General features: G+C 35.1%; 1 protein-coding gene across 1 annotated transcript in view; it reads right to left on the reverse strand.

Moving 5' to 3' along the window:
• The window catches only part of PpD3 (protein phosphatase D3), a 34,677-nt gene that overhangs the window by 2,261 nt on the left and 7,845 nt on the right, over nt 1-24,571 (reverse strand). The window contains exons 3-9 of the mRNA XM_081730135.1: nt 23,239-23,386; nt 18,999-19,120; nt 14,459-14,623; nt 12,237-12,342; nt 10,618-10,760; nt 9,227-9,314; nt 6,367-6,586 (exon numbers count right to left, since the gene is read on the reverse strand). Coding sequence (XP_081586261.1) covers nt 6,367-6,586; nt 9,227-9,314; nt 10,618-10,760; nt 12,237-12,342; nt 14,459-14,623; nt 18,999-19,120; nt 23,239-23,386 — 992 coding nt within the window. The remainder of the gene's footprint in view (nt 1-6,366; nt 6,587-9,226; nt 9,315-10,617; nt 10,761-12,236; nt 12,343-14,458; nt 14,624-18,998; nt 19,121-23,238; nt 23,387-24,571) is intronic.

The following is a 24,571-nucleotide window of genomic DNA, read 5'->3' on the forward strand; positions in this document are numbered from 1 at the left end:
TAACTCACAAACATAGTCACTTTCATATTATATATATATATATATATATATATATATATATATATATATATATATATATATATATATATAGGGTGTTAATGAACTACCGACAAACTGTAAGAGGTGATTCCTCACATCAAAATAAGAGAAAAAGTTCATATAGACCTATAGCTAAAAGTGCATAGTTTCAGAGCTAGGGCTGTCCAAATTCGCGAAAAAGCTACATTTTAACAGGCCCTATTTCGAATTCAAGAAACTGTGGATGGTGGTTTTTACCAGCCTAAAGGAACCCATGCATACAGAATCAAAAAATGCATATTTCATCGATTTGCAATAGGTGTACAGGGTATTCCCTACAGGGTGTAGTTCTCAGGTATGCTCTCAATAGTTTCCAGATATACCCTGATTTCAAAGAGGGTCCAAAATAGGCAGGAGATATGTCTTGACAACAATGGACATCCAATGCATCGGAGGAAAGTCGGAAGTGTTAGGAACCGGTAGCTCCATGTTTTTTGTGTTCGCAATAAAGTGTGATGCGATGTATTTCGTCACGGTATATTTCATGTTTTCTTCACTTATAAGCGTGAAAGAAAACACCCAGCATTTGTTTTCCCGAGTACGAGAGACCGTGCTGCTGACGATCCTTAACACTTCCGACATCGCGCTAAGGGATTCCGTGTTCACTTCTATCAAAGCTTTTCGTTTGCCTACTTTAGACCAATCATAAAATCAGAGCATATCTCACAATTCGGCTGATAGTATGTCTGGGAATTTCACCCTGCAGGGAATAATCTGTACACCCGTTGAACATTAATGAAATATGCATTTTTGGATTGCGTATTCGTAACTTCCTTTACGCTGGTAAGGACCACCATCTACAGTCTCTAGAATTCGAAATAGGCCTTCGTGAAATTTGACTTTTTTGGACAGCCCTAGCTCTGAAACTATGCACTTTTTCGCACAGGTCCATATGAACTTTTTCTCTTATTTTGATGTAAGGAATCACCTCTTACAGTTTGTCGGTATAGTTCATTAACCCTGTATATGTAGATATAGATAGATAGATTATGACCAGGGCCCGGATTTTGTTGACCTAAAATTTTCTAAAAAGTGGCCTATAAAATGACACTAAAATTCCTGCAAAATGACCTAAAATTCACAAAAATGGCCCTTAAAACTTGCGTTTCTTAAAACGTTTATTTCGTTAAATATTGCCATTTTTTTTAAATATCTATAGATTTTAATTACTATTTCTCATTTCTGAAAAGTTTTGTTTCAGTTAGTTGCAGTCTATTGATCAGTCCATTGTACGGCATTGTACGTACTGAAAGCGTCAATTAACTCCCGAGTTGAAACTAGGAAGCACACTTAAAGAATAGATGTTCGCAAGTGTAGACTGTATACAGGAGAATAATAGATAAAGACCCCGTTTAAAATCTTTGTACGTGTTCTAATCCATTTTAAGTTATTCACGTGATCGGATTCTTTGTGGTTAATAATCCAAAACCATCTGTTTGGCCACCTACGAACTCCTACCCCTACTCAACCAGCTAAAGCTTAGTGTTCATTAACTTTTTAGGAATGCTGTTTTTTCACTCCAATAGTCAGGAAACAGGAAAAGAGGTAACTTCGTATTTTTCAAATCCGTAAAAAGTGTTCATTTTAAGATTTCCTTATGTAGAAGAAAAAGACTAAAAAGACCATAAGTGACCCTGAAAGTTACCTTAAAATATTAAAAAATGATCTGAAACTTCAAAACGGCAAAAAGTGACCAAAAGTTGACCCTAAAACAATATACTTTTAGAACCTTGAGTTGAAGGATAACGTTTTTATTTGAAGTTGCCTTGTCCTATGCGTAACAGAAAAAAGTTGACTTGTCAACAAGATCCGGGCCCTGATTATGACCCTTCTCATTATTCTTTTCGGCTTAAAAAAATTGAACTAAGATCTATAGCTTAACATGAGAACTGAACCGCGAGAGTTGAGTTCAGGTCTCTTGGACCCCGCCGAACGCGTGTATGTTAAACACATAAATACAATAAAGCTCCTTTCCAAAGAGAAATATCACATTGTTGGTATATATATATATATATATATATATATATATATATATATATATATATATATATATATATATATATATATATATATATATATGTTTGTTTAATATGAACAAATCATAGAATTGTTTTCGCAAAAATTGTCAGAACAGATCTCATCTCCACCAGTAAATTACTTTTGATTTATATATATATATATATATATATATATATATATATATATATATATATATGAAATTATTTATGCCAGATTGTGGGATTGTTAATAAACTATTTAGATATGGAATACGAGCAAAATAATTTTTTAAAAAAGAAATTTTCAACTCTCGCTCTTAAGTAAAGTACTCTTATTTTTAGATTAGGAGTAATATCTGAAACCTATTCAGGAACTAATAATAAAATAAAAGTTAGGTCCCGAAATGTTAAACAGAGTAATGAGGGAAGAACATCCAAAATCTTTTTCGGTATGCATTTTTTTCTTAACCATTAAAAGACTCTCCTTTAATGTCTACCATCGCTTCACTGAAAGAAAAAATACATATAAATACGAGGGCTGCTGGAGGAGTTTCTGCAAACTATATTAACAGTGACGCTAGTACTCCGCTATTATAATATTCGGAAGAATAGAAGTTTTTGTGTTTAAAGTATCTTTGATTGTTTGTTCAATTCTATTCCTTTATCTTTTACAGCAGTCCGAAGTAGTAGTTTTGTGTGAGAAATGGAAAATTCTCTTCCGGATTCTATTTATCTATTTATTTTATTTCAAACGTAGTTTAACACCGAAACAATGCATCCTGACTTCGTTTGGCTTTTGGGGATGAGCATTATCCAATAGGACTGTATACAATTGGTTTCCCACGTTCCAACACGGTCGCACATTTGTCAGTGATGAATTTCGTAAAGGTCGTCCATCCATGTTTGTTGTTGACAGTAATGTTGATGTTGCACGTGAAAAGATTGAGAGAAATCGCCATACGATGGGGGACTGAACAATCCCTGAACATTCACATGAAAGCATTTTATACGATTTTGCATAGTCATCTGAACGTACGGAAATGTTCAAGCCGCTGGATTCCATACTGACTGAAGCTCAGAAATAGGCTCGCATAATTATATATAGGCTCGCTTTTTCACCCACCACCTTCAGACATCGATATGTCGCCTAAGACATATTTGGAAGATCATTCTCCATCAGCATCGACGACCTTCTGCCAACCTTCTGAAAGGACACGGATTCTATCGCAGTAGAACTTGGTGGGCCATGAAGCGAAGAAGATATCAAGTCCATTTTCCAGCTCTACTAGGGATATGAACTGGTGTCCTCTGAGGTGATTGTCCAAGGAATAGAACAGGTACGGACGATGCAATGACCGGGGAATATGGCAGATGCAATAGTGTTTCCCATCCAAGGCGTCGAATGGCATCCCGGGTCATCCTAGCAGCTTGGAGCTTAGCGTTGTCCTATAACAGGAGGACCCCTTTGCGATTCAGAAGTGCTGGCTACAGAGTTTTAAATTTTTCTTGAATACGGCTCAACTGCTGACAGTACACAATTGCATTGATGCTCTGACCAACTGGTAGGATTTTACGATGCACGATGTCGCGAGCAGTCCACCAAACACACAGGAGGACCTTCTTCTGGTGCAGTGCTGGTTTCGGCTGTTTGAGAGCCGGTTCATGGGATGCTAACCAATGATGACAGCACCGTGGAGCTTCGTACAGGGCCTACTTCTCATATCATGTCAACACCCTGTGCACAAATGGCTCCTTCCTCAGACGAGACAGCAAAGAAATATAATCGTTACCAGTTTATGTAAGTAAATTTTGGGAGGACAGAAACCATTCTTCGATTTATACTTTATTTTTGAAACGCAAATCATTTCTTTCCTTCGATAAGAACTGCTAACAACTCGATTTCTCTCTCACGAATTAGAACAATAGTCTTTCATCGTTCACCAATACATATATGCGAAATGTTGTTTTACAGTGAGAAGATTTTAGTGAACAACAAAGACGCTATTCATTTTCTGAACTATGTGTGTGAAAATCGTACTTCTATTACTTGGACCCTTCAGTGTTTCTTCTTACTCATTAATATGCAAAGACTACATTATATAGTTATTTGGAACTGAATTAAGTGCTTTTTTCAATTACTTATGGAATTACTAGCATGACAGGTGCGATGTACTCAGACCATCGCCAACCACATCGCCCAACCAGTTATCTTGAATTTCTTACGTTCGAACCATTGTCGTCTTCTTGTACATTGTGGCCAGTGAACTGCGAATTAACGCAAATTCTTTCAACATCTAATTTCATATCCATACAGATTGTTTAACCTGATTACACTTTAAAATGAATTACCAACCTTGACCAGTTAGTTAGCCCGGCTCGTACCTGGAGCACCTCGACTCTAGGAGTTCTCTCCATGTGTTGACAGAGCCAACACGCTACTTTGTTTTGTGACGCAGTTAAGAAAAGAGGCATAAGCTAAATTGTAGTCGCACAAGGACCTTCTTAGCGACTAGTCCATTTAGTTAATTCCCTGGTCTTTTAACCATATGCGCATAATTAGTTAACGGGTACTTTCAACTTCCTGAATTATACATTGCTATTGCCTGTGTTTGTTCTACTGGATATTACAGTCAACTTTTACAGATTCTCCTCGCAGCAGCCAGAAACTTACATCGTGTGATTATTTTCAGTGTTACCCCACAGTGTTAACCCCAATGTGCATCATTAAAGTGCTTATGGTGATCTCCAAAATATAAAAATGTCATTCATATATATATATATATATATATATATAATACAAATTTAAAAGGGCTATCGTGAAATATGAGTGTAATTTTGTGTTTAATGAAGTAGTTAATTATCTACATTCATCCCAGTGTTTAATGCTGTGATTATTTTTCTTCTACTTATTTCTTTATACATACAGTGTAATCTAATAAATAAATATAGTATTATTTTATTCAATGTGTTTTCGTTTCATGTGTGAATAGTATTTTTGTGTCGCAGTCTAAACGATTGTCTGAATGTCCATGAGGATTTCGAGACGAGACATCCGAACCTCTCGGTGCTTCATGCTCATCTCGTTGTCGAGACCTGAGAGCGATCCGGGAAAAGTTCTGTAATCCCTTTTTGGAAATGTTCTTTAATGTCTTAACAGGTAAATTCACATGTTTTGAAAGTAAAAGTTGGTTGGACGGCAGGAGCAGATGGGGAAAGCGGTTACAAAAACACAGGTGTCTTTCGTTGCCTTCTGGCCCGGAGTCAAATCATGTGGGACCCATCGACCCAACTTGTAGTGCTTCCCAAGTTGACTGAGATGATACCGAATGGTTTCTGCACTCACACTGAATTGTTGTCCCAGTTCCTCACATGTCTGGTCAGTGTTCACCTCAATTACTGCCTGAAAATCTTCATTTTGTACATGTGTTGGTCTTCCGGCACTTGGTGTGTCTTCGAGTGTTTCGTCACCATCCTTAAACTTGTTAAACCACTGTCCGCGTAGTCACGACCCGCCCCACTGGATCGGCGTTTGACCCCAGTTTGAACTTTTACAGCATACACGCCCTTATGACGCTCTGTTTAGGTCCCATGTTCACTCTGTCCTTATGCAAGTTCACGGGGTAACTGAACTGCCACAACCAAGTATTATCTTGGTCATACCCACATCAACAACAGACCTTCGCCTTTTCTCCATTCGCATTCAACTCACGGTGTGAGAGCCAATAAAACACAGACCTCTACAAAAGGTGGTGTACTACATCGTTACAGGGGACGAAACTTGGACCTTTCTGCCAAAGATTATCGATGAAATGCATAAAACAGACATAAATCATCGCATCATTCTTCGCCACGACAAAGCCGGTTCCCACTCAGCACACCAAGTTGCTGATTTATCATCTACCGACTTCTATTTGTTCCCGCACATGTAAAATAAGATGAGTGATGAGCTATTCGTATCGCCTGCAGCAGGTGCTACACACATTCCACACAGCGGTTGCTGAGGTAACAGCCTCAGAATGGAAAAGAATATTTCAAAATTGGTTGAGTCCATGAAAAAGAAGTATCACTTTTAAACGTGGATATTTTTAAGAATAATAAAGCCATTTCCAGAATTTCACATATCTTTTTCCTATAGACTGCAGAAACATTTTCAGCAGCCCTTAAAGTAGTGTTCTTAATGATCTGTTTGATTTAAAAAACAAATAGATCTCACCCTTTTTTTAAATTAATATATGTAGTGTTCACATGTTTCAAAACTTAATTGCAAATTTGATTTGATTTTTCTACTTACCAGTAATTAGGCGCCGAAAATACAGTAATGCACTTTCCATTATGTGCAACTTCATAACCGTCATTTTTTACTTCATGACTTCTGATTATATAGTCTAAATTATTTTTCTTTAGAAAAGCCTCAGTTACGTCGGGACCAAACTGCACTCCAACTCCTCGTTTGCTAGGAGCACGTCCATTCTGTGGCTGTGGGTCAGACCATAGCAAGTCGCACATCAAACCTACAACAGAGATGAACAGATTTTAAAGACTGCTACTTCTCTATTTAGCGCTACAGTTAAATCCGATACAGACTATTGACATTTTCAAAAATCATACCAAACGAATACTAGAATTGTTCCTAAACAGAACACCTTCCTCGTAACTGCGTTTCAAAGATCTACGAGTACACAGGGTGTCTACTAAAATTCCAAAATGAAATTTCGTTACTTTTCCGTGACTTTTTCTTTACCAACCACAAAATCTCGTAACATTCTCAAGAGCGAATTTTGGTCGAATTAGGCCGAATTTTCATGCATGCGATAGAAGCGTCCTTTGCTTGCGATTCGGTAGCGTCAAAAGCCGACCACAGACATTTTTGGTAGTGAATTTTGACGTTTTATAGAACAAAATTTTCCAGTCTGTACTTGTATTTGGACAAATAAAAAATCATGACCCAAAAGCTAAATTTTCTCGGCTTTCATGACCGTTTTCTGATTTCGTGACTTTTTCATGACTTTCATGACCGATACACACCCTAGTACAGGTAGCACAACTACCATGAAATTCATTAATACTATGAAATCCACAAAAATCAATTTCAAACTACGTACAAAAATAACGAGAGTTACAATAAACTAATCTCAGTAGTGTCCAACTTAGGTATTAGATGCTAATAATTTCGATGATCTGTAACTTGTTAAAGAAAGACCAATTTAAGAATCGCTGAGAGGAAGTAGAAAAACATTAACATTCTATAAATTTAATCCTGGTTTCTAACTAATTCGCTTATTCTATGGCCTATGGAACCCATAAGTTAAATGTCGCGTTCACAAAAGCTCTTCACTGACTTCTATCCTTAGCCAACTGGATCCAGTTTCTACTTTGTATTCCTATTTCTGCGAGATCCATCTTAATATTGTCCTCCTATCTTCGCCTAGGTCTTCCTGATGCTAGTTTTTCCGATTGGTCTTCCAGCTAAACTTTGAAAGCGTTCCTACTTTCTTCCATCCTGGCTACATGACCTGCTCACCTGAGCCTCCTAGAGTTGGTGATCTTAACAATGTCTGATAAACCGTATAAATTATGTAATTCCTCGTTATGAAGTTTCCGCCATTCTCCATTCCCGTTCCTCTTGGGTCCGAATATTCGTTTGAGGTTCTTGTTTTCAAATACTTTCAGTCTATGTTCTTCCCTCAGAGTAAGTGCCCATGTTTCGCAACCATACAGAACAACAGGCCTGTTTCTAGCGAATTTAAAATAAAGGAAGAGTTTGTGAAACTGTTGCCACTGCATGAACATATTAGGGGACAAGACATCTTTAATATGTAAAAGATATTACTGTCAAACCTTAGCAGATGATAAACCTTCTATGACTGACAGGAATAATGGATTTCTTGTTCTTTGTGCTGAGCATAAATTATTCCCAAAATTTCTTTATCATTGTATTATTCACCAGGAAGCTGTATGCGCAAAGTTTTGGAGTTTAGATATGTAAGAAAGTAGCAGAGGCGTAATCATCCTCATATAACTTGTAGCAATTACTTGACTCTGGTAAACAGGAGACAATCTTTCATAGTATTGCTCTGAAAACTTATATTTTGTTTCGAAGTATCTTTGCGAAGCGGTATTTTCATCTGTGAACATCAAAAATAAATACGGATCCTGCCTGACACTCCCGATGACGCACGAACGGCAGCCTGTTTCATTGACACGCCACATTTTCCTCAACTTACAGCGGAATGCAATGCCAAACTACACACTAATTATGTACGTAAATATAATTTTATTGTTGAAATACTATATAATTTCAAGGTTTGAATTCATAACATGAAGAAAGTAGAGGGAACTCTCTTAAACTCTCCAGACCTAGGATTTTGCACCCTGGTTGATTTTTTAAAGTTTTTTAAAAATTACTTTGTTATTATTATTTTAGTAGTATTTGTTCTTATGGTGGTGAAATCGTCAGATCGTGCCCGCACCATAGCCATCAGCGAGATTTGCTCGATCATGAAAGAACGTTGGACAGCGCTGTTTTAAGCTATTAAGCATAACACCTGAAAACACATTTTGCTAATATTTCGAGTTTTATTTTATATTGGTATACTAATCTCAAATATCTTGTGTTCGAAAATTATAAAATAAATTCTCCCTATAAATCACATGATACAATGATATGCATTCTAATAGTCTAAAATGTACAAATAACTAACACACTTTCTGACCAGAACTTAATACGCTTATTTATTAAAACTAAAATAAAATGTTACATTTTCAGCAACTTAACGTTGTCTCTCTGGTCAGAAAGTATTAGTCATTTGCGTAATAAATTCCAGAGTCGTAACGGATAGAGTTACATCTAATACGCAGTCGTACTTTTTGTTTATATTTTTTTTTTATTTATTTATTTATTTTATGCTCTAAGGCTAAGAGAGATGATGATAAGACAAATAATAATGATAGAATATAGGAAGTGGGATGAAACGAAAAAGAAAAAAACGAAAAAACCCACGCACATGGTGTTTGTCCACTACAAACCCACTTTGTCCGAGCTGCGACAGTACTTGTTTCCATCATTATGTTTGGATATAACACTTTTTTTTTTTTTCTTCCAATGAGCCTAACTCTAATTACTGCTAAAATGCAATGTGATTATACTATACCTTCTTCTGGAGGCTGTCTATTCCTACTAATGTTCCTTATGTCATCTAACGTTACATCGTCTTTTGAGAACAAACCTCCGTGCATCACCTGAAAAGAAAATATGTTTACATAGTAAAATCAGACTGTTCTAATTTCTGGCATATTACAGAAAATCTCTAAGGTTTTTCAAGCGTCGCATTCGTTTCTAGCAAAAATATAATCAAAATTAGTAGCAGAAAAGAAAGTGTACAGTGAAACAAATATATGTAGAATACCAAGAGCCCAATCTACAGAAAATACGCGTTTTGAAACAAAAATAATACTAATTATAACGTAAGAATTTCTAATGCATAACTAATGATTATCTACGTATTACTTTGTATAAGTATTTATCCTATTATCTTTTTTGGTTTTAATACTTTGCAATTCGAATCCGATCGTCATTTGTTGTCAATTTCTAGCAAGGCTCTCAAAAAAAAAAAAAAAAAAAAAAAAAATCGAACATGTAACCAAAACAAAGGATACTCATAGCTCAATAAATCTATCTATATTGAATTACCCAATACCCTGCAAAGTACATTATGGATGTGAAGTTTTAGGGCACCAACATTCCCATATACTCCCCGACAACGGGCGCAAAAGTAAGGAACAGTACTACCGCCTGCTGTATTTTTTTGCAAAAAATATATAACAGTAACAGACATTATAAAAGAGTTTCTAAAAAATAAAAAGCACGTAGGCGTTCAAATACAGAGGTGAATTTATCGTTAATTGCTGCTTCAATGCAGCAAAGTTAGAAGTTAGAAAGATGGCCAACTTACAGAATAATAAGTGATACAAGTCGTAGGGATAAATGCACGTCCTATAAGAATGGCGCCAAGTTATGCAGGTGGCTAAGTTAACAGATTTCTCTCTCTCTCTCTCTTTATTTTTCTTTTTTCTTTCTTTCTTTTTTTTTAATTATTACCATATACCTTAATTTACGATGTATTGCCACTTCAAATTATGGCAATTTATTACTATTCGAGAGAATCACACAATAAAATTATATAAACTTTTAAGATTAACTTAAAGTTGAATCAAAGTTTAAGTGGAAAATAGCAATTTATCCATATCAGCTTATTACGTGATTAATGGATTGAACAACTGAATGAAAGCTGAGCACTGATCCCACGATTGAAAATGAATGCCTACTCAGACAGTAGACTGGGAGCTTAGAGCACCTATACGGTAAGCCGGAGAGACCGTCCGATGTACTTATTCACTCTTTGAATTGTACCCTGATATTTTAACAATATGATTACGAAACATCGAGAAAATTACACACATACCGCGAACCACAATAAAGTCAAAATTGCCTGCTAGTATTATCTAATATGTCTAGCATTAAAATACACTGACAGCAACTTACCAACACCTTATTGTTAAGAATATGTGCTAACGGCAGCCAATTGTAAACTTCTGTGAAAAGTTCAGACATTTGTGCTGTATATTTGCTTTTAACTTCTCCTTCGAATCCATACATATGGTTCATCATCTGGCTTTCATGATTTCCTACGTAAACAAACAATAATACATGAATACTTCTGCCCATAGCAAAGGAAATGTAACTTAATTTTGTAACTACAAATTAGTTTCATTTTACATTACTGTAGCAGCTATCGATGCTAAACTGAACAAAGTGTATACTTAACAAACACCTCACAGAAGCTTATCTTTAAATCTGGATATTTCATATGAAAAGAGACTTTAGTTCCACTTTACAGGTTTAAAATGTTTAGTGGAACAATCAAACGCCACACATTTGTAATTTTTTTTTAATCGTATATAAACGCAAATTTCTGAATCGTATTAAATTGAAATTTCGTTCGTTCCATATCATATATATATATATATATATATATATATATAGATAGATAGATAGATAGATAACCTAGTACGAAAATTCAGAATTTTTCTACACGAGGTGTAGATTTAGGTTCTAGTCTTCCATTACTAAACACCTAAAGAAAAGAAAACATAATTAAATCTCTGGTTTAACGTTCTGCGGTTATTCTCTATTACGCGAAAGGAGAGGAATCATAAAAGCAATTGCATGATAACAGAAGAATCGAGGAATGAAAACTAGTGAAACAACACAAGTCCACGGAAACGATGTCCAATATTTACTGTTAGGGTCTTCCACAGCAGAGATGAAGACTCTAATATTGGGTAACCGACGACTTCCCTTCTCCAACTAAACAAATTTCTTTCTTTCAGCACTGTTAACTGGGAAATGCGAAAATATTTTGAAGTCAAAAATATATTGGTTCGAAATTCTCTCAAGTGCTATTTGTACGTCGAAGCTAAACGAATACTGCATTCCTATTGCAATAAGGGAGAACTTTTCTACACTCCCCGATATTCATCTTAATAATCCATAATCTTTATTGTACACTCATGTCCAAAATTATTGTTGCATGTCTATAAAAATGTTGTAGGAATATAATTTGATAACTAATTCACCCGGTATTTCTTGTAATGTTAGTATGTGCATGTATGTGGCAAATTTCATGTCAAAAGAGCAGTAAATAAAAACAATAAAACGAAAATTAAACTTTCTTGTCCATTTAGCAATATTTTGTTTTGCTCATTCTAATTTTCGTATTTATAATTCTTTTCCTATGAAATTTACCACAAATATACATTTTCGGATTATACACATAGTATCAGTATTAAAAGTACTATGCAAAATCATTATCAAATTATATTTTTACAAGACAGTTATAGATATGTGACAATAATTTTGGACATAAGTGTACATAGAAATGATTGCAATGAATGAAAGAATTATTTAACCAGGATAAGAATATTTCGTTTTCTATCTGCAACAGCGATTTCTCTAGTTACTTGCAACTTTGCACAACTTAATTCTTTATCACTTTATACTACATCTATTCGCTGAAGCTCTACTTCACAGAATTTAAAAGTTAAAAATCGGACCAGGCAAACAAATATAATAAACTTGTATCTGCAAAACACAATACTAACCTCTGGACATGTGAAAATGGTTTGGATATAACAACTTAAATCCAAACAAAGTAAATATACATTCTACGGAGAATGAACCCCGATCCACAAAGTCTCCATTGAATAACTGCATTTAGTTAAGGAATCAAAGTATATCTGAAAATTATTGTTCTTACAATATGTACTTCATCGTTTTGCGCGTTAGTCTGTTTTAATAGTAACTTAACATTTATTTATTTTTTAAAATTTTTTGTTAATTATTGATACAAATTTAGTATTACATCTCTGGTCACTACTTATAACTAATATAAATATTTTTATAAGAAAAATATTTATTTTCGTTGCAGAAACTTCAAAATCAATGAAAACAAACACCATCAACAGTACAAATTTCATTAAAAAAATATGTATACATTTTTGAACGAAAAAAAACTCGCATATTGTGTGTTTGTCCTAAACTTTCATTACACATCACAAGATCAGGTCCTACTGCAATAAAATACAATGTAAGTTTCCCGTAATTGTACAAATGAAATGAAACGAAATCTTTCAGTCTTACGTCCCACGGTTATGTCGGTTAGGCTAAAGGAGACGGTGATTATGAGAAATGAGTGAAATGGTGGAATGAAGAAAGTGGGAGGAAACGGAAGAACCCCGAGAAAACCCACGAGCACGGTGTTTGTCCACCACAAAGTCTACACGGCGCAAGCTGGGATCGAACCAGGGACTCCAAGCACCGGAGGTGAACGCTCTACCACTGAGCCACAGCGCTCCCCTGTAATTGTACAGTTACTGAATGTGCTCAAAGTGGTTGTCGCTGGTGTAATTCAGTGCAATATTTGTACCAGTTCTTCACAGTAAGTTAATTGAATCCACAAGTGTGCAGGGTACAGAGGCTATAAGATTCCATTAAACTGACATGAAATTTTGAATTTAGAATTTACGTAAGGTGGAAAATACAATACACGTTTAAGATGTAACCATCAGTAATTCAGTGGAATACCAGTAAAAGTACTTCATAACAAGTGAAATGATTTTAACAAGATATCATTGTACAGATATATAATTTACAGACATCTTTTATCGGACAAGGAAATTTAAAAGCAGTAATTCAAGATCCATAAACACTATTTCTACAAAATAATAATAATAATAATAATAATAATAATAATAATAATAATAATAATAATATAAATAATCAGAATATGTAGTTCTAGAAACATCCAACCCTACAAACAACAACTGTGAAATTTTGGAATTTAAAAATCCTTACGTATTTAGAGAGGAGCCATCAAGAGGTGGTCTCTGAAGTTTTTCTTACCACGTGTGGAGGCAAAATGCAGCCCCTGCTGTAGTGCTAGTGTCACAAACCACGGTCACTCTGCTTTACAGCACAAAGAAGACTGACATTATAGATGCACCAAAAAAGCTTTGACACATGAGTAGTGGCACCGCCGCTGCGAGCCAGAAATCTCTTGCTGGCTCCTCTAGAGTACTGAGTTAAAATCAATTTTGAGACAGTACGAGTCAACGTCTCCGGCGGTAACAATAATGCTCAGCACTACATGGCGTCACTACTTTATACAAACTTAACGTCTTACGTTATTATAATGTTCATTACAATTAACAAAAATCAAACAAGGTTTCGCGATTTCGTGAACTTTCATTCAGTACAGTATCTCGTCAGTCAAAAAACGTTGGGAACCACTGTTCCACGGAACGCACTCTGAGGATATGACAATTGGTGATTGAAATGTATGCGTTGTTATATGGTGGTTTGGTTAGTAATTTCCTGATTAAACAAAAGCATGTACCAATATTAACACGAGCTGCACTCAGTCTACAGCGAAAAACAGTGAAGCACATCGTTAATTATTTAAGAGAAAATAGTACTGCATAACACAAACAAACACACACACACACACACACTTTCGCCCAATACTATTATTTATATATATATATATATATATATATATATATATATATATATATATATATATATATATTTTTTTTTTCAGTTTAAGAGATGGAAGTAAAAGAAGTACGATCAAACAAGACAAGTAGATGTGAAGTACTTCTGGATTCTTTCGTTGCATCTACATTATACTGAGATGTATGTGTATTATATATACAGTGTTACCACTTTTGTCTTCTTAAGATGTACTAACTTACAAAAAGGAAGAAAAATACGTTTTCTATTTATGCAACTCCTACTACAGTCCTTACACTTCTTCAAAGGATACATAAGGGTTAGTTTCTGAGGGAAGGCCATTTAATTCAAAGATATTCATGAGATCATAAAACTGTCCATGTATATCACCGCACACCGTGAACTTCTGATTGTCAGGAATGTCTATCTCCACCAATGGGGGCTGAGACATGAACAACTGCTTTACATCTACAAGAATCTGGAAACAAGGCAGGAAACACAATATCAGTAAGTTATTTTTAATTTATCTTTTCCTCTAAAGTGAAATATTACACACTATCACAAGAACTAAGAATTAAATATCATTTGGAACACTTTTTTTATTAAAAATATTATTAGTAACACTTTAAGCGTCGAGCCCCAAAATCAAATGTTTTATACTGGAGCCAACAGCGTTCACTGGCCTCCTGAAAAATACAAACATGTGAATAACATATATGCACATAGCTCCCAGTAAGGGACCAAGTGTCCATAAAATATATACAGATGACGTGTAAAGTGCTAGAATTTTAATAATAATCCTTAACAGCACCATCGCTGCTCTTCGGAAAAAAAGACAAAAGAAAAAAAAAAAAAGCTGCAGGCGGTATAGTTCAGGCTCACGGTTAGCGAACAGATTGCTAAAGGGTACGAGGTGTGTTCAAAAAGTATCGGACCTTCGGTTGTCAAAAACACATTCATTGATTTGGAAATCTGAAACACTAATCACCTTCAAAGTAGTCTCCTTGGTGATGATTACACTTCTCCCAGTGCTCCCACAATTGTTCAAAACACTTCTGGAACGCAGTTTTTGGAATGGTAAGCAACCGTGCAATCGCATTCTGCATGACGTCTTCTCTTGACTCTAATCGGTTTCCTTTTAGTGGCATTCTCAGCTTGGGAAATAAGCAAACGTCACACGGAGCCATGTCGGGTGAGTAGGGAGTCTGACGACACACAAGAATGTTGTGTTTGGCGACAAAAATCTGAATCAAATGTGCAGAATGGGCTCTATTGTTAGCAGCTTTAGTACAAATCTCGCGGACACTCTCTTTATATGCAAAATTCTTGTTCAAAATTGAACGTACCAATCCGATACTTACCTCTATATCATTCGTAATTCCTTGGACTGTGATACGACGGTCATGCAAGACCACAGTCCGCACTTGCTCCATGACATTGTCATTCCGGCTTGTTGAGGGCCTACCTGAATGTGGTTCACTGTCTACTGATGTGCGACCATCTTTAAAGCGCTGTTATGCGTAAGGTGCTCATGGCATCGTCCCTCTTGAATCTTGCGAATGCTTTCCACTTGGGTGTCGCCAAGCTTTTGGAAAAATTTGATGCAATATCGCTGCTCAAGTTTTTCTGTCATTTTACAAAAAAACTGAAATCCGACGACCGCTCACTACACGTCTTCATTCGTTGGCCCACTGCCAGCGACTGATTCTTTGTGCAGGCGGGAAAAAGTTCACGACTGCGCATGAGTGTTTCTTCTACATGTACGCTAAAGAAAGTCTCTCACGCTTCACTGGTTTACTCGGGAAAAAATAAGATACAATGCTTTTTAAACATCTCGTATGTATGTTTCCAACTCTAAAAAAAGCCTTCATTCAGCTATCGTTGAATATGCAAGACTGCGATCTTGATCGAGCGCTACACTAGTCTTATAAAAAACTATTGAAGATTGTTCCTTCAATATTCCGGCAAGTGAAAGCAGGGATAATAATAAAAAGCCTCACGGACATGTGTCTTGAAATTATTTCCGTTCAAGAATCTGTCCCCCTGTCCAAATTTTATTAGGTGTATCAAAAATTTCCACGATCAATGCACATAACAACAGAGCTGTGAAGATGACGATATGTAATAACACTAATACTGCTAATAATAATAATCTATCAATATGAATAACATTGAAAATAATTCGAACTTTAGCAGTGACAAGGAAATCGTTGAGGAAATCAATTTTAAAGTCTGTTTCTCAGGAATCTTTTTTTTCCTGTACATTTTTTTTTATTTATTTATTTTTAGCATCGCACAATTATGCGCCGAAGCTAAGGGAGACGACGATGATACGTATAATAATGGTGGAATGAAGGAAGTGGAAAAAGGAAACAGTGGAACCACGAGAAAACCCCTTCATGCGGTGTTTGTCTACCATAAAACTCACTGGCGAGAAATAGAATCGAATCAGGGACCCCATACAGCAGAGGTGAGCGCTATTCCACTGAGCCACCGCGACCCCACGAGACAGAGATGAAAAATGAAAGTTTATATTTATTTATCAAATCCTTTGTAGGTATAGATACCATAAATTCAGTGACTCGAAAGAGAATCGAATCTGGGTACCTAGAAAGTCGCTCTTTTTCCATTTCACTGAATCTAAATCTTTTCAGATAACTATGGTTATAGCTTTTAGGCTACAGGAAAGAAATGATATGAAATTTCTGGTTATACATCCCATAATTTTGCTCCTTACATTACAAGAGACGGATGATTAACGATGACTGGTTATGAAATAAGGTGGAATTAGAATGTGGGGGGACTCGCAGGAGCCCCGAGAAAACTCTCAAACACGATGTTATTTATCACAAACTCGTATTACCAGAGGTCGAAAAAAATGAAATGAAAGATTTAAGTTTTAGGTCCCACGGTTATGACGGCTAGGCTAAGGGAAACGATGATGATAAATGAATGAAATGGTGGAATGAAGAAAGTGAGAGAAAACAGGAGAACCCCCTAGAAATCTCACCTATACGGTGTTTGTCCATTACAACCAGAGATCGATCCAGAGACCTCTTAAATCAGAGTTCAGCGCTCTAACACTGAGCGAGCGTGCTCCTCTGCTATATAAAACGAATGATAGATGCAACTGAATGGCAATACAAAAGCTGATGGAATAAATGAAATAGCAGGTGACCGTCACTCCCCCCTCAAAGAGTACACATGTCCGTCAAACTCCACGACTTAGGATCGAGCCACGGACTATTACACCATAGATAAAAGCTCTGCCACAGAATCAATGTGATCTTGCCTTCTCTGTTTGTTAGTTTTACAGCAATATTAGTTTGAATATTGATAAATAGTTATTGCTAGATACTATAAATGGCGTATAAAACTCAGTTCTACGATTGGCAAATTAACTAAAACAACATTATTATATAACACGTTCATCTCGGACGTGCGCCACCGGTTGCGCACGTTCTACAATATAAGATTTAGGTTCTACAATTGGAAAAGCGTTACCTTCACAAAAAACCAACATTCAAATTTCAGGGAATTTTGGAGTTTCTATGAAGCAACCCATTTTGAGGTGCCTCTTTGGACATAAAATATTTTTTTTTTTTTTTTTAACAAAATAATATTTTTCTGAAATTTTCACATATTTGGATTCGTGCACCACCGGTGACTCGTGTTTATTATACCATAAGCGCGGGTCGACGTATGCCACCGAAGAAGCACAATAATTTTGTCAAATTTTTCCGATTTGAAGGTTAGGTAGTTTGATGAATACCTGCATGATGGCATTACTTTTCAAAGAGCTAGGAGCAGTCTCGCGGATAATTTTCAAACTGCATATGCTCACGAAGAGCAGATTTTTTTTTATTTTTTAAATATATATAGAGAAAATGAGTATTTCCACATACTGCAATAGCTGTGAAGGTAACCCCACTGTGTGTCTTGAGTGCTTCAATGGGAAAAAATAAGAAAACTCAAAAAGCAAAAACCAAGTAACTAACTCAGTAGACAGTCTATCCATTCTTTTCATTTCAGCACAAAATTGTGTATCGCTGATTTTTTAAAAAGTGTATTTTCTAGTAAATAATAGTGCTTTTATTGATTTTGAAAAAGTATTTGTTTACAATTTTCTCTCAATAAGTTTTATTTACGATTATCTGTACATTTCTATACGTATTTTATATTATAAAAGATGTCATACTAACCACACTTTATGTAAAATAAATATCAGGTTTATTTCCCTTAAAAGATTTACAGTTCTGTTCCATAGATTGCCTACGACGTATATAATAACAGAAAGTCTGTAACACTGTTCTACTTTTCTTACGACTAACTAAAAGGCAACTTATATCCACGAATATCAGAATAAAGATCGTCTACCACCACGTCGGGATTTTCGAAAAGTATAGCTTCTTTATTACTGTCATATGTCGGGCTGAACGTGTTAAAAAGCACTAGAAATTTATAGTACAGGGTGACCAGAAGTCCTTTTACACCCGAACTCAATTCACCTAACAACGTCAGATGCTAAGGTATATAAGATCTGAACTTCCTATACTGATCATAGATTTGGCAACAATGCTCCTCACGTGAATTGTCACGTGATTGCCCGCAAAGGAATGAAAATAAAGTCTATGCATCGACCAGTTTCTTGTCTCACGTTTTCGGTGTTTGGTGATCAACAATCTCAGACACCAGTGACTTGATTATTAAGTATAATTAACGTACGGATGAAGTAAGTATGCAGATGTAAAGGGACTTACTGGCCACCTTGTATACTTGATGTCTATCATAAATGAAGCAATGTACTGAAAATACATTCCATTTGAGTAAGATTAAAATAACAAATTACGTACCTTATACGCATATTTGCGATGCAACTTATTTTGATCTTTGTACGCCTGCATTATATCCTTCATAAATTTCTCTGTTACTTTTCCATCTTCTAACTTTGGACCTACATACTCATCCTCAATTGCTGAGAAAAAACAAAGAATGAATTTTTTAATTTATAAAAATAACAATCACATCACAAAGGCATTGAAACTATATATATATATATATATATATATATATATATATATAAAAATTTGCAACCAACATACGTAAGTTCTACAGAAAAGGAAACGGAGTCCTTCCTCCTGGCGGTTGGGTTTTCAGAAGATGCGTTGCTTTTTACATTTTGGAGAAATTACCAGCTTTCCCACATACTGAAGTACAATAAGAGAGTCTTCGAAATGAAGAATCATATCTATTTATTTTATGCTTATACCCTGTAATCACTTTTATTGTTTGTAGTCATCTTGTGACAAGGATCAATTTTCAGTAATTTTCTACACATGTACTACACCATTCTATAGAAAATCATCAAAAAGTGTGCCTTATCAAGATGATTTTGAACAACAGGGATTATAAGATAAATAAGTATGATCCTTATATTCTAAGAAGCTGAAATGTTATGTGGGAAAACCTAATAATTTCTTCAAAATGCAGAAATATAGCATATAACTTCTCAAACGTTCATCCAACCATACGGAGGATGAAAGTCAGTTCAGCATTCGAAATAGCTGTTGTCTGATAATCTCTATATATCAAAGTCCACGCTGACTGATAAACGTCCAGGCCAAAAATTTAAACTAGAAATTTGAAACTTCGACAGGACATTGGATTTGTGACGTAAGGTATCATTTAAGAAAGGTTTGTGGGAACTCGACAGGGAAAGGGAACAAGAAGAGTAGCAATTATTATCTAAAAATGTCCATATCTCGGAATCTCTTCAACTTAGAGGTATGAAATTTGATATACGGACTTCCTATTTAAAATAATTAGAAAGTGTTTCAGATTTTTATTTATTTATTTATTTTAATATTTCACTTAGAAGGGAAGAAAAGGGTGAGAAGAAAAAAAAGGATGGGAATTACAATTATGACAATAAGATCTCCATATCTCGGAATCTTTTAAGGTTACAGACATGAAATTCGGTATTTGGACATCTCATTAAATATAATTAGATACATGTTTTAGCATTTTCTGATATCTACCCTAGAAGAAACGAAAGAAGTTTGGGGTTACAATAGCTATAATCGGATGCTTATATCTCGAAATTCCTTAAAGGCTGAAGATATGAACATTAGTATTTACGCTGTTAATTTAAAATAGTTAAAGATGTGTTTTTCAGTGTTTTCTGATGTTTCCCTTAGAAAGGAAGAAAAGAGGATAGGGGTTGCAATTGCTACAATAAGATTACCTTATCTCTAAATCGCTTGACTGATTAATCAAACTCAGAGAGAGTTATCAGCTACACGCTGAAGTACTAAGTATTTCCTCCTGGATACACTGGCACCTGTTGGTTGCCAGTGGAAGAATGGTCTTAACCATTGTTTTTATTCGGTAGGATCCTGAGACGGTGATAGTTGAATATGTCTAGGCTTGTACTCCTTCGTTTCACTCATTGTGTCTTTTAAGATATAGTATATGTTAACAACGCCAACTGTTAATCGTAAACTTTTGTAGTTCAAATAATGGCATAAATTTACGCCTTGTAGATTTTAAAAAGTGTAATAAATACGCGACATAAATGTAGGGTGATATATTCACACACAGTTCACCTTTTACATAGTATATCAGTAAAATTTTATATTTTTTCACATTCTGTACGTTTTTTAAAATATTTTCTTACTTTTTTCTTCATACTTTGCTTCTCTTTAGTTATTATCCCTATTCTATACTAAGGTGGTTTCGATGGATGTTACAAAGGTGAATTTTCGTGTAAATATTATTCACATCCTTGTATGATAGGAGATTGAAATATAATGTTTACCCAAATATTAATCAATTGATGTGAATAATGTTTGCACAAATATTAGATAATTGATAAAGGAGGCAGTGTCCATCCAATCTCGGTACAGAATTCGGGTAAGAATTCATTCTTTTAATTTAATAATATGCGTCAGTTGCAAATTATGGCTTATTAGATGAAAGATATTTCTTAGGGGAAGAGAAATGGGAAATTTATTATAGATTTAAGATTCTATAAGATGAAGAGTTGAAGAACCAATATGACTGGGTATTTGTGCTCATATTAAAAAAAAAAAAATTAAAAAAAATAAATAAAATAAAATAAAAATAAATAAAACCTCCGATAAGACGCTTTACCCGATCTACATTATTTCCATAAAACAAGGAACAACAGTTTTAAAATAGAAAAAGCCATTCAAGATCAGGCGCTTGAGTGGTGTTTGAGGATGTATTAATAACCAATATTCTTTTAAAAAACCTAGATTAGAAGTCAAAAGCTGAGTGACAATTCAAAGATATATATATACCACAGTGAAGTGAATAATTAGGGCTGTAAGCATTATATATATATATAATCTTGTCAGTATTCTTTTAAATCCAAATTATGTGTCCTGGTAATGAATAACTAACTTAAGTTTCACAAGTATTTCGTATGCGATTTTAACTGATATTCGTACCTGCTATTCAGGAAAAAAAAAGTTGCTGTGCACATATATAAAACTTACTGGCATCTGTTTAAGTATAATTTTAATACACTTAATGGGAAAACAGCATACGATAAAAAATACAGGAAACTGAGAGCAATCTTTTAATTATCACCAATAGTTATCTCTACTGTCTTCACGTGTATTTGCTTAGATTCCAGATTAAGTTAATGTGAAAACAACGTATACTAACAAAATTCAAAAGCCATACACATTATTTCTACAATGGAGAAAAACAGATCCAACTATACAGTTCTTCAAGCAACGTGTATTTCTCAAGGGACACGCACTGAGGATGGCTATAACCTGTCGTTTTGCAATTCATATGCTTTGCTGAGTAATTACTATTTTTCTTTTAAGCGAGTAAGAAACACTTTACAAAGAAAATTCGGTACAGCGAAAAATAATCTTGGTATGATTTCATTCTGAAATATTTGTAAAGATTTAAACAACAAATAATTTAAATCGATGACTGGTGCTTTTACAACTTCGGTCTTCATTTAATTAACTATTTGGATACTCTATACTAGTTGTCTCCAACCAGTGTGTTGCGCAGACCCGCAGGTGTATCGCGAAATGTTATAACTTAAAAATTACGAAGCATTTAATAATTAGTTAAAATCGATTTTGAGACAAACTGTACCAGTTAATGCTTCCAGCGGTAGCATCAATATCTAGTTTTACATAGAGACTACTTCATAAATACTTATAATCTTACACTACTACAATATGGCATGAAAACAACAACCAGATGAAGATCAAAATGCAAATTTTACAGGAGATGCAAAATAAATAAATAAATAAATAAATAAATAAAAAATAAAATCAGATAAAAATATTAACTTAGTGAGAGTGATAACAGGGTAAAGACCAAACAATACGTAATCCATTATAAGTACTACAACCTGCTTAGAATTAAGGGAAACTTACCTCCACAAGATACTTATAGTTAATATGAAAAATGCTTTATTTCTTATTATTACAGAACAATATTACAGAAATATAAAATCGTAAAGGGATAATAACTGTTTCTTACTCTCAATAAAATTGTCTGTTATTCATTCATGTCTGAATCTGTGTCACTCGAATAATTATTATTTCCCGTTACCACGCAGTGAAAACTGGCATTCCAGCCTTTATAAATATATGGACCATATTTGACATATAATTTACGCACATCCTGCAACTTATTGATGCTTTTTGGAGTACATTTTTATTAAGAAACTGAGAACGAAAACCAGATATATCCGGTCTTTGTCTGGTTCTTATTCTCAACACCAAAACCAGGTAAGTTTTAATGCCCTCTGGTGGGGAAATACGTAAGCATATAACTCTTGTTGTCACACTCAACGACAGACCCAAGAGCCCCGATTTCGAATTGGTTGTAATCCTTTTTTTTTTTTTTTTTTCTTTTTTTTTTTTGCAAAATTGGTCTTTATCTGGTTGTCATTTTCATGCCTTTATTAGCCATATTGTTACTAATAAAAAAATCAAGCAAATGTGTCGCGACATAGTAGGCGTTCAGTAAGGTGTGTCATCAGTCAAAAAAACGTTGGAACATACTATACGAACATGTCTAGATTTTAATACATACCCATGCTTTCTATATCTATGGTTTCAGCTATACTTTTCTTAGAGTCATCAACCGCTATTGCTTTCTCAAAAGCTATTTTTTTAACTATCTTGTTACACTCATTGAATTTCAACCTTGCATCTTTATCATTAGGCCTTGCCTTTGTCACCTGCAAAGAGAATGATATAGTTCTATGAACAAGCCACTAACAGAAATACTTCTCATAATTACCTGTCATTAACTTATTACATGCAACAGCTCTTAATAATCTATTAATGAGTTCTCTCAGTGTGGATGATCCAATTTAAACTCCCGGTGGGGGGGAAAAATGGTTTAGATCTCTCGCTAAACTTTATATACATAGCTCATATAGCATTAGAGTTGAAAAAACACATTGTACTCCCAAGACAAAAAACTGAGAGTATATGATCATTCGTTTATTTCTCATTACCTTTCATGTCATGTGCTACAGGTTAATGGACACCAGTTTCTCAATTAGACTCACAACTAGAAATAGGCCCATTAATTATTCGAATACTCAGAAGCCTTACGTACAATCGCCAGTAAAAGTGCATATCAGCTGTCTTTTGTCAATATGGAACGAATAGACCAACTTAAAAATTATATTTGGCGTAGATTCGCTGCACGTTAAACTCTACTGAAATTATTGTGCTTTCATTCTTAGTATTTGGTCTAGGAATTAATTCGTGCGGTTGGTAAGCACACATTGAAGCTGTAGTACAAACACAAAATACATAAATACCTTAAGAAAAATATTGTCCATCGCTAGCCACCACTTTCGCCCATCTGTCAGGCAATGTACGGATTCCGTGGCGAAAGAAGTCCTCATCCTTGGAAGCGATCCAGTCAGAGACCCATGTTTCGATATCTTCTGAAGAAGTAAACCGCTGTCCAATCAAATCGTTGTTCATGCAATCGAACAAGTAGTAGTCCGAAGGAGCAACGTCTGGTGAATACGGCGGGTGGGGTAAAACTTCCCATCCGACATTTTCTAAATAGGTTTTGACCGGTTTTGCGACATGTGGGCGAGCGTTATCATGTTGAACAATAAGTTTATCATGTCTGTTCTCCCATTCTGGTCGTGTTCTGGCCAGAGCTTGCTTCAAACGCATTAATTGTCGTCGATAACGTTCTCCATTCATAGTTTCACCCGGTTGCAGCAGCTCATAGTACACCACACCTTTCATATCCCACCATATGCACAGCATAACCTTTGCACAGTGAATATCTCGTTTTGGTTGTGATGGACCTGGTTCACCTGGTTTCACCCAGGCCTTTTTTCGTTTAGGGTTCTCGTAATGGATCCACTTCTCATCACCCGTAATAATTCAAT

This window comes from Thermobia domestica, chromosome 11, assembly GCF_964235325.1.
Source record: "Thermobia domestica chromosome 11, izTheDome1.hap1.1, whole genome shotgun sequence".
Classification (NCBI taxonomy): domain Eukaryota; kingdom Metazoa; phylum Arthropoda; class Insecta; order Zygentoma; family Lepismatidae; genus Thermobia; species Thermobia domestica.